General features: G+C 42.1%; 1 protein-coding gene across 2 annotated transcripts; it reads right to left on the reverse strand.

Moving 5' to 3' along the window:
* Nucleotides 1–396: 396 nt before the first annotated feature.
* LOC135512813 (chromatin assembly factor 1 subunit A-like) lies at nt 397–10,757 on the reverse strand. Of its 2 annotated transcripts, none has more exons than XM_064935221.1 (16): nt 10,441–10,757; nt 7,835–7,885; nt 6,752–7,383; nt 6,541–6,597; nt 6,177–6,421; nt 5,966–6,026; nt 5,767–5,838; nt 4,756–4,973; nt 4,418–4,598; nt 3,808–3,888; nt 3,567–3,671; nt 3,142–3,397; nt 1,701–1,842; nt 1,239–1,566; nt 1,053–1,140; nt 397–928 (listed from the first exon to the last, which is right to left on the reverse strand). In XM_064935221.1, the coding sequence occupies exons 1-16, from the start codon at nt 10,571–10,573 to the stop codon at nt 813–815; spliced, it is 2,766 nt and encodes a 921-aa protein (XP_064791293.1). In that variant the 5' UTR covers nt 10,574–10,757; the 3' UTR covers nt 397–812. The 2 variants fall into 2 exon arrangements, with proteins under 2 accessions (XP_064791293.1, XP_064791295.1); XM_064935223.1 differs by lacking the exon at nt 10,441–10,757 and adding an exon at nt 10,380–10,401.
* Nucleotides 10,758–12,017: the final 1,260 nt, after the last annotated feature.

Raw genomic sequence — 12,017 nt, forward strand, 5'->3', positions numbered from 1 at the left:
ATTTGCAAATGGCTGCACAAAGCATGTTCATTTTTAAATAATGCTTTATTTAAAGAAATTGAGACACCTTAAATCATACCTGCAAACTGCAACAGTTGTGACAGGAGAGCATTCTCTGCCACAATAATGTAAGGCAAACCGTAAAGTTTTTAATATTGGACAGCTTTTTACTATTCCACCTCAACCATTATTAACAAACAAAAATGGAGGTTTAGAATAGTACAATAAGCACTACGATAGCAGCCTGAAAAACAGCACTTGCCATATTGAATAAAGCCCATTAACTAAACATGAAGTACTTCTTGAAAGGATGGATGAGTGGCGTGTTGATAAAGGCATCCAGATAAGGCAGGGCATATAAAAGTGCAGTACATTTAATTATTTTTAATGAATTCAACCAGTTCAAGTATTTTTTATTTTTTTTAAACAAATACATATATAAAAGTTACACTGGGCCTACGGTGAAGCAGACAGCAACTACTTCAGTGGGCACTGGTCCACCCAATCAGCTGTGGTAGAAGAGCCTTGACCGTCTGAGCCATCCAACTCCTCACCAAGCAAAGACATCCATATAAACATGTCTGACATTCCAACTGAACCAAGTAATGAATGGTTTAACATTGGAACAAAATACACCAATGAGTTTTTGTCAGACATTTTCCTTTTTACAGGCACTGTCTGGTACTTAATGGAGCAAAGTGGGGTTGTAATACCGTGTGGGTGTCATGTGTGCCACTACCAGTGTGTTATCTTGATTGAAGACCTGATTCTATTTCTGACAAACGCACACACCCAGAGTCAGGGGGCAGTCCTTAGGCCAGGGTGGGAGTGGCCCGAGGCAAGAAGAGCGCAGCTGTGTCAGAGGGGGTCACCTCCATTTGTTCTGTGCTCTCGTTCTCTTTGGGGGAGGTATCTTTTCTGGAAGATCCTGCAGAGTAAGGCATTCATTGTCAATGCCTCCCCTCCTAGAAATATCTAGGACAAACTATTACCCTGTCTCTTAATTCCACTTAACTCCTGTCTAAAGGCAGACAATATGCCGGGAAACTGACCTTTCTGTGTGCTGATTATGACGCAGTCTGCTTCATCCTCATCTTCCTCTGTGTCTGCCTGGAACCCATCTGTCTTCATCGCCTCCACCTGAAAAAAAGGAGTACTCATTAGAATCTGACATAAGTCAAAGCAATAGGATCAGAACAAAGCAACTTCATATTAAGATTTCACCAGACGTGTCCAACCTGCTCAGGGTCGGCAGCCTTCTTCATGAACTTGGTGATGGACATGCTGCCGGCACTCTTCCTCTTGTTGGAGGAGGGGGTCTTGGAGGATGGCGTGTGGGAGGCCTGGGGGGTGGTTGGGGAGTTGCCCTGTGAGCCTGTGGCCGCTGGGGCCTCTTCACGGGGCACATGGGTCCCTGAGGTGAGGTAGTTCCACTGGCAGGGTACAGGGAGGGCCTCCTGGATGAAGCGAGCCAGGACGTCTGATTTGACGTACCAGCAGCAGCGTCTGAAGGCTGAGCGCTTCTCATACACAGCATTCCCCTTGATAAGGCGCTTTAGACGGACCCTAGAGCAGAAGCAGATGAGAGACCATTTCAGTAATGAAAAATTAATACTTTTATAAAGCATCTGCACAAGTTTAGTATGACTTGACTAATTCTGTAACATAGCAAGCGTTAAGTAAATCAGGTTTGAAGTCACCTGGTGGGGATGTTGTCTCCTGAGTTCTGAGGGCTGGAGATGGGCGAGGTCGACTGCTGGCGACAAAACTCCTGGAACTCTGTGATGATCACCTTATTACTGTTCACATTTCCATGTAGCAGGGGCAACAACTGGAACAGCACTGAATATATGGGTTGGGAAGGGAGATAGGAAGGTTTTTTTAAAACATTCTACATCTAGGCTTATTCACGCAAGGTTTGGGCAGAAGGCACCATTCAATATGAACAGATACTCCCTCAGGCAGCTATTGAGCAACTCAGGTCAGCCATGAAGAGTGTTGACAGTTCACAATCACTTGTAGCACAGTAAATACTAGGTGACGTCGATGCCGCATATAAAGCTGGTCTGAAAACAATACAGATCTCTTATGTGATTGTGAATGGTCTTAAGTTTAGATGTCTCCCTTGCAGTCTAGACAGCTATCAATAAGTGCTCCCGAGCCCGTACGGGAGTTGCAGCGATGAGACAAGATAGTAGCTACTAAACAATTGGATACCATGAAATTGGGGAGAAAAAAAAGGCTAAAAAATTAATAATAACAAATTTGATTTAAATTCTCCCCGATTGTCTAGCTTTTGTTTTGGTGATTGTTACCAAGAGGACAGATGGTGGGGATCTTTTTGTCTGTAAAATATATTACGCGAGAAACGGCGGTGGAAATGCCTTTGTGTGAAAATATTGATATAACAATCATCATATCGAAGTAAACTTGTAGTCATGCGATGATATGGTGTGTTTTCCTCTCAATACAACCTGGGAAACAAACTAAATCAGTTCTGATGAACTTCACAGTGGTGAAAGCACACAGTGATCTTGATGCTCCTTTCCAATAATAATGTCATCATGTAGACTAGCCTACCTGCAGTGTATCTGTGAGCTGAGCACATGTGCCAAGACCAGAGTAGGTACATTTGCTAATTAACACAACAGTATGTGACAAAACTATCAGTAGAGTTGAAAGTACGATGGAAACACACAGAACTTTAGATTTGTATTTGGTACATGAAAACGAACACAAAAAAGTATATTGTGTGCACTACGTCATCATGCATATATTTTTATCTGCAACAAGTCCGTGTGGTGGATACACCACTAGCGGGAAAATGCAAATTTTCTTCATGCATATTTTAGAATATTCGTATGAAAATCTATAGCCAAATGGATGGAAACCTAGCTAGTGACACTATTCAAATAGCACATGGCTCAACCAAATTAAGAACTCAGACAAGCACACCCGGTCAGTTTTTCCACGCAAACCAAGACGTACATTTCATCACGGTTCAGTCAGTAAAACATGACTCAGGTGATCACTTAGAGGTGACAAGGCTAAGGCCCAAAAGGTTCTAAAAGACAATACTGCAGAGACAAAAGAACTCCTCTTACCTGCGTGATGTTCCCCCTGGCATAAGAATGTACTCACGTTGCTCATCTTCTTGTAGTTTCTGTTGTAGTTTCTGTGTGTTGTCCTCTGGGGTGGAGGACTCTGGCTTGGGCAGGGGTTCCAGCAGGCACACCGCAAACTGCTGCAAGAGCTCCAGATGGGGACCCTGTCCCTCCCACACACAGCCTCTCACCACAGCCTCTAGCACCTTCACCTTCTTCTTGGTCATCAGCTCATCCCACTCCCGGGCCTTCAGCTTCTGACGCACCTTCTGCTTCTCTGGGTCGCCACCCTCCTGGATTCACACCACAGGTATAGGAGCAATTAAGTGTGCTAAAAATAAGCCGTGGATAATGTCTCCACCCCTTACAATGTAAAGCACGTCAATCATTAGTCAAACCAGTCCACTGGAAAAGAACAGTAAATAAAGACATGAATAAGGAATGAGGAGCAATTGAAAGTACCTCTTCCTCCAATGCCCCCTCCCCGTCTGATAGGTATCCATGTGGTACGAAGAAACCATCCTCATCATCGTCATCATTTTCACCTCCATCATTATCATTATCCTCCTGCAAAAACAAGTCAGTTTAGGCCCTCACAATCAGCTGGAATGATTCAGTTTACAACAATGAGCTAATCTTTATATCAAACAGAACAACAGAGCATCAAAAGCTGTGACAGAAGTGTATTGAAAAAGAGACCTACCCCTTCACTGTGTGACAGGGACTCTCCTGGCTCCTCTTCCTCCCACTCCTCATCACTGTCCACCTCATAATCCAACAGGTCCTAGAGGAAACACAGACTTTAGTCCTACATAGAAAGCGCATGAAACATGGAAGTCACAAAACAACTGTCATCACCACCAGTTAGGGCTGGGAATTACCAGGGACCCCACGATATGATATCACAAAACTTAGGTGCCGATATGATATGCATTGCGATTATCACAATTCTATATGTATTGCGATTCAATGATTGCGCCCTATATGTCTGCTGCAGAGAGACAAGAGAGCATGACAAAATGAGTTTCGATCAGTCATTGAAATAAGTGCTGAAAACAAGTTGGCTCATTATTTAAAAAGGATGGGAACAAGCTATAGGATGAAAAATGTTTTGGCGCAGGTACATCTGACTCGCGCTATCTAACGATACATAAGGTAAAAATAATAATAATAAACAATTACAAATCTAAATCTTGAGTCAAACATGGATATATCGTGATTTGTAACTATCGATTGTAATATGGCAGAAACTAATAAGTAAAGAAGTGAAAGGATTGAAAAGGATCATGGTCAGAGAATGAGGGAAGCCTCACCTTGTCCTGTCTGAGAGGGCAGCGAGGGGAGATGTGGGGGCTGTTTTTTCTCCACGTGCCCCAGTAGGCAGGCCGGTAGTTCTCACGGAACTGAAGAAGCTTCATGCGGCCGTAGTGCTGCCTGTCAGGCACACCATCCGGTTTGGGTCCCTCCACCACCTCCACCATCGCTATACACTCCCTATGCAGACAACAGAAATAGGGGCAAACATCAAAATAGGAAAGTATAGAAAATGGCTTCTTTCCAGTAGGAAGCCCTGATTCTTCAGTTTCACAAAATTTCAAGACTTCAGTAATTCAAGTCACCGCTGATTTTTTTAAGAGTGTGGTGGTCTCACCTCATAGGGTATGTGCTTCTGGGCTTGGTCTGGCCTGATCTGCGGGGCTTATTTCTGGTCCAGTCACTCAGGCCATCCAGGCTTCCATCAGGTTTAGCCAGATACCTGTCCAGTTCCTCCAGGACCGCCTCCGCACATTGGACTCGGGTCAGCGGCGCAAGACACATGTGCTCCTTTATCTCAAACGGGGCAAACTTTTCACAGGCAGACGCAAGGGTCTGAAGTAGGAGAGGCAAAGGTAAGAAAAGTTTTACATTTTTTTATTTAACCTTTATTTAACCAGAAAGGGCTCATTGAGATTAAAATCTCTTTTTCAAGAGCGCCCTGGCCAAGATAGGCAGCACCAAGTCATTACAAAAAGAAAAAGACAGACAGACAACATGAAAAACTACAAGTAATCTAGTAATAACCATTGAATTCATAAGAGTATAAAACAGCAAATTAAAAACATTGACGGGTCAGGGAACCAGCCTCAAAACCCTTCATCAGTGAATTTAAAACACCAATCGGGACAAGTTCTTCCAGTTTAAAAGTATTTTGTAAGGTGTTCCAAGACGATGGCACAGAGTACATAAAAGCCCTTTTACCAAATTCAGTTCAGACATTTGGATCAGTTAGCAGGATAAAGTTCCGCGAATGAAGAGAGTACCCACCACATTTCTGAACAATAAAAATGCACAAATAAAAAAGGTAGTAAACCCAAAATGGCTTTGTAAATAAAAGTATACCAGTGACTGAGCCTACAAGTGACTAGAACGCCAGCCAACCCTGGTACACAAAGTGCAGTGGTGCGTAATGGTTTTGCAGTTTAAAATACATCTCAAAGTGCCATGGTAAAGTGTGTCAATTGATCTCAAACACTGAGCGGAAGCATTCATATATAAAATATCCCCATAGTCTAGTAAAGGCATAAATGTAGCTGATACTAGCCTGATAACATTAAATGAACACCACCATTTTGTGATTTCTATTTTGTTTTCTTCTTGTTCAATCCAGTCAGAGGAATCTTACCTTTGTGGCCTGCTGGGGAGTCTTGGGTTTCTGTAGAAATCGTGTGATCTCGGCTTTCTCTGCTTTGAGCCTCTGTATAGAAAATGTTAAGATGCATTATCAGGTCTGTTACAATTAAGTGGCAATTGTCAAGCTTAAAAATGTCAGTGTCAGACATTACATTTAATTTTAGAGAATAGAAACAAAATTATCAACTCACATCCTTCTCTTCTTTCAACCGTTTTTCCTCCTCTTTCTTTCTCTTTTCTTCAAGTTTTGCCCTGGGGGAAATTATATGTGAATGTCAATTGCAAGGATTACATTTGCATTAATAAAAAAACATCCACTCAATTTTTCTAGTAGAGTCAATATAAAAGTAACAAGACATTTCAGATCTGTAGCTAGCTGGTTTTTGATCAAGCAACACTCACTCTTGCTTTGATTTGCGTTGCTCCTCTTTCGCTCTTAATTTCTCTGCTTTTTCCTTTTCCTCTTTCTCCTTTTTATCTCTTTTTTCACGCTCTTCTTTCTCTTTTTTCTCCTTTCTTTCCTTCTCCCGCTCCTCCTTCAGTTTGCGAGCCTCCTCTTTCTTCTTCTCTTTAGCGTCTTTAGCCTCCTCTCGCTGCCGCTCTCTCTCTTTGCGCTGGTGTAGCCTCTCCTCTTGCTCCTGCAAACTCTATGGAGAGAAGAAAGCACAAATTCCGTTTCAGATGAGTCTAGATGAAGATGTTAAAATAGGCATTTGGATGCAAAAGTACGCCAAATACTGAAGTGACTTATTGCCGCTAATTATACCTTTAAAGATCTTCTTTTCACAGTTTTCTGCTCTATTTTAGGGGTGGTATTTGGCTCCTGTAAAGAGAGAGGAAGAAAGAACCTAGATTTATAATTTTTCATTTCAGAATAGTGATTTGAAAAGTTAACAGGAGCTTGCTGATGTACATTTATTCAAAAATCACTGCTGACAATGAGTGTTTATTGAATTTAATTGCCATTTTGTACTCACTGTGACAGTAGGAGTGTTCTCTGTCTTAGCAGCCTCTGGGGAGCTCTCGGCCGCTGACAGAGAGCTGGTGGATGAAGGAGAAAGCATGGACTCATTCCCATGACTGGACATATCAGCCTCCTCTTGTTCTTCATCCTCCTCCTCTTCTTCTGTGTCAGATCCCTGTGTGGTGTCTAGCTGTGAGATGGATGCGGTGTCCCCCCTGTCCTTCTCCTCCTCCCCATCCTTCTGTTCATTCCCCAGCTTGTAGTCTATGGGCTCTGTCTTGGCAGTGTGATCTGTTTTGGTGGCTGTTACAGCACTTAGGGTTTTGCTCAGGTGGCTGTTTTGTGTCAGAGGACACGAGGCAACAATGGGTGTCGCAAGTTGCTGTTTTAAAAGGTCAGTTGAATTGGAGTCCTCAGTGAGATCAATAACTATGCTTTTGGCAGGGGACGCTTGGGTACTGCGACTCATGAATCCATCCAGGGGGCCACGGCCATTAACCAGGGCCGGTCCATGGCGCACAGGTAGGGGGGAGCAATCGGATTCATTCTCCCCATCTGAGAGCCCAGGCCGGGAAAGGGTGCAGGTCCTTTTGGGCTCACTGATCTCCTTGGGCTCTGGGTTTAGACGCTTGAATGGAAGACGAGCTGAGGAGAAAATATCCTTTATCATCACTGATGTTTAAGTTGGACTAAATCTATGTTATATTAACAAATCTTTGGGCAAACAATAATGATAGCTTTATCACTCAAAGCAAACACAAAATTATTACAACAAATTTGATTAATTTGAAATATAATTTACTAAATTAGAATTTCATTGGATTGTTTCAAATAGTTTGATAGCGTTATGTATCATCAGTCTCCTTTTCAAAATTAAAACCATCTAATATGCATTTTTATTTATTTTACCTTTATTTAACTAGGTAAGTCAGTTAAGAACAATTTCTTATTTTCAATGACGGCCTAGGAAGTGGGTTAACTGCCTGTTCAGGGGCAGAACGACAGATTTGTACCTTGTCAGCTCGGGGATTTGAACTTGCAACGTTCCGGTTACTAGTCTAACACTCTACCCACTAGGCTACCCAGATTCACTTACCCTGAACAAGCTTCTTGTTAGCATTGCTGGATTTGACTTTGCCATCCATACCTGTAACCAAAACAGGGTATGGAAGATGAGACGACAATCCCACAACCATTCTCCTGTCATGAAACATTTTCTGAACAAATATATAAAATGCAACAATTTCAAAGATTTTACTGGAGTTACAGTTCATAATGAAATCAGTCAATTTAAATATATTCATTAGGCCCTAATCTATGGATTTCACATGATTTGGAATACAGATATGTATCTGTTGGTAAAAGATAACTTTAAAAAAGGTAAGGTCGTAGATCAGAAAACTAGTCAGTATGTGGTTTTTGGCGGGAACTGGAACATGCTGTCGCACACGTCAATCCAGAGCATCCCAAACGTGCTCAACAAGTATGTAGGCCATGGAAGAACTGGGACATTTTCAGCTTCCAGGAAGTGTACAGATACTTGCGATATGGGGCCGTGCATTATCATGCTGAAACGTGGTGGCTGCAGATGAATGGCATAACAATGGGCCTCAGGATCTCGTGACAATGCAACAATGCAATTGTGTTTGTTGTTGGTACCGTATGCCTGCCCATACCATAACCCCCCCCCCACCAGCATGGGGCACTCTGTTCACAACAATGACATCGGCAAACTGCTCACCCACACAACGGCATACACTCTGTTTGCTATCTGCCCGGTACAGATAAACCTGGGATTCATCCGTGAAGATGCCAGTGGCCATCAAAGTTTAGTATTTGCCTACTGAAGTTGGTTACGATGCTAAACTGCAGTCAGGTCAAGACCTGGTGAGGACGATGAGCACGCATATGAGCTTCCTGAGACAGTTTCTGCAGAAATTATTTAGTTGTGCAAGCCCAGTTTCATCAACTGTCCAGGTGGCTGGTCTCAGACAATCCCATAGGTGAAGAAGCCTGATGTGGACATCCTGGGCTGGTGTGGTTACACATGGTCTGTGGTTGTGAGGCCATTTCGACATACTGCCATATTTTCTAAAACGACATTGGAGGCGGCTTATGGTAGAGATATTAACAAAAAATTCATCTGGTAACAGCTCTGGTGGACATCCCTGCAGTCAGCATCCCAACTGCACACCCAATCAAATCTTGACAGCTGTGGTGGTGTGTGACAAAACTGCACATTTTAGAGTGCCCTTTTAATTGTCCACAGCACAAGGTGCACCAGTGTAATGATCATGCTGTTAAAATCAGATTGTTGATATGCCACACCTGTCAGGTGGATGGATTATATTGGCAAAGGAGAAATGCTCACTAACAGGGCTGTTAAACAAATTTGTGCACAATATTTGAGAGAATTAAGGTGTGCATATGGAAAATGTCTAGGATATTTTATTTCAGCTCATGAAACATGGGCCCAACAGAAAGTGTTGTGCAACGTTGCATTTATATTTTTGTTGTGTAGATGGATTTGTTTTTTCAATGCACTTTTACTTCACTATCAATAATTGCAGTAGTACAATGGCTCCAGCTGCAAACATGTTACCAGTCCCTTTGTTGCACAACACTTACTAGAAGAAAGCATTCGGTGCAGTATCTTTATAAAATGTCCAAAATCAAAAAGACAACCACAAGAATAGCCACTACACATATGACTTCATCACCAACTGTATTATTACTATAAGCTGACGTTTGTTCTTAGTTTACTCATACTGTTAGTTTGACAAATGCATCCAGGTTATTCATGTACATATGTAATAAATACTTGTCAGTCAACTAGGGAGCAATCAAAGGTTATCTAGACTTGCCACCAACCAAGTAAAAGGACAATCGATGCCGTTCAAATATAATTTTTAATCAAGTGTAAAAATTAGTTACGAGACGATGGCACAAGTGGTTGGGCAAACTACTGGGAGGTGTTAGCTTTGCTCTCCCGCCATTCGGTGAATCAATCTAAGCCCAGTGCAAAGGCCCGGCTATAGCTAACTTTACACTCATACCGCCGCGGGGGGAGAAGGGGTTGCCTCAAAGAAAAACATGCTTGTTTGTTAGTTAAGTTAGCAAGCAAAGTTTGTAACAGTACGATGTGTACCGCGATGTCTAATTAAAATGCTATATATTCTGACAATCAACAAGCTGGTCAGCAAAACCACCGAAATCAGAGTGTTTTGGTTCATATTAGCTAACGTTAGCTAGCTGAAGGCAATTGGGTGTCTAGCTAGCTAGTAAGATTAGCACCAACTCATTACATCAAAGCCAACTGACGTTAGCTTCCAAACTGGCTGACTAATAAATAAAGAATAACTAAAAGGTAACTTCAAGGGTAGCTAGCTAACGTTACATGAAAGCTCACTTTACACTGACCTTACGAGCTTGTGAATGGTATGAGGGTCTGGCCAACGATAACAACTAAGTGTTAGCTAACTAACCTTACTTGAGGTTAGCTAGTTACAACATGCTACTAGTACAGTAGTTAGCTGGCTAAATACAGCATGCTAGTTAGCTAAACTGGCTAGCGAGACAGAAGTTAGTGTTGACTTGCTATGTGGTCGTATAGAAAGGCAAGTCAAACAGTATATAGCTACCTCAGATAACTAAATGCCCAAAACATTTGAAGGTTAAAACATAGCAAAATATCGTCGCTACCTCCCCTCCGTGGAGTGGATGCTAAATGCCCGTCCACGGATGGATCTTCCGCCGCCGCCAGCATCACCATCCGAGAACTTCCCTCACTTTTGATATCCTTGTGCGGAAAAGCGTTGCAATAACACAAAACCATATGAAGTAGCAATATTGACAGGTCTTCCAGAGTAACACTAATACCATGCAAATATAACGATGACTGGGTTCTATTACTTTTAAGACTAAGTGAATTTTATTCTAGCCGCATCTCCCACACACTCCCTTTGCATGGATCCCGTTGCTGCCTCGCGCCCGTCAGTCAGATTTGGCGGGAGCGTGTCGCTGTCCTCAGAATCCTTTGCTGATTGGCCAGAACGCTGGATCACGACCCGACCGAAGGGCGGGATCTAGACGTTTTTTTCTGGATATTTTGTCAGTCACGCCTTCTTTTGAGATGTTGTTCTTTTATGATAGGTTGCTTTCTCTGTTTTCAAGAGAGTACGATCAGTGATTGGATTTCACTGATTAGTGTCGTGGAACAAAATTCTAATAAAGTCGTGATTGGACAAAGTCACTCAGTGTGTTTTAACCAGTAAATACTCTAAACATGTTGATAATCAGAAACGATGTATGTACTGTGAAGTAGTCAAAATACAAGCTTGCATGCATACAATATTAAATAAATTAACAGAATGTCTGTCTGAATGTCAGTTAATTGTTTTAATGGGAAAATAAAATGATGCCAAAACAGTCGACAATTTAGAAGAACTGAAAAATAATACAAAAGGCAAAACCTCTCTGACAAGAAGACACATGAGGTAGACCAGACACACGTTGGAAAGATGGCCTGACAGATATGGCCGCTCTGCTTCTAGCTCCTAAGCGCAAGTATTTCGCTACACCTGCAATAACATCTACTAAATATGTGACCAATTTCAATTTGATGTCATGTTTGTTTGACTAGATAAGTCAGTTAAGAACAAATTCTTATTGACAATGACAGCCTACATCAGCCAAACCCAGATGACACTGGGCCAATTGTGCACCACCCAATTGGACTCCCAATCACAGCCAGTTGTGACACAGCCTGGATTTTAACCAGGGTGTCTGTAATGACATCTTTAGCACTGATATGCAGTGCCTTAGACCACTGCACCACTCAGGAGCCCCAAGTGCACAAGTACTGTGAAATGCCTTTCTTCCTAACTCTACACCCAACAATGCAGTGATCAATGTCAATGTAGTACTAAAAAATAACAAGAAGATGTAAGGCGGAGGAGGGAATGAAATCTATAAAGGGAAAAATAATTTATTGTCGATCTCCTCTTCCTCTCACAAGGCCTTCATGTGTGGGCTCCTCCTTGTCAGATGCACTCTCTCAACAAATAAATACAATTCAGAGTTACAGACACAATGATCATTGATTAACTCATTGGAGAACACAGTTGGCAAGTATCATGTCTCAATGAAAATCACCAGAAAATACTATGGTTTGGGAAAGTATGAGTCTTTTGTTGAGGTGTGGGATGCAAATTGACGAGTTAGTGATGGATTAACTAGGTATGACTGAGATCAACAGAAGTGAAGTTTCTTCACATATT

The sequence above is a fragment of the Oncorhynchus masou genome, chromosome 24 (genome assembly GCF_036934945.1).
Source record: "Oncorhynchus masou masou isolate Uvic2021 chromosome 24, UVic_Omas_1.1, whole genome shotgun sequence".
NCBI classification, from domain to species: Eukaryota; Metazoa; Chordata; class Actinopteri; order Salmoniformes; family Salmonidae; genus Oncorhynchus; species Oncorhynchus masou.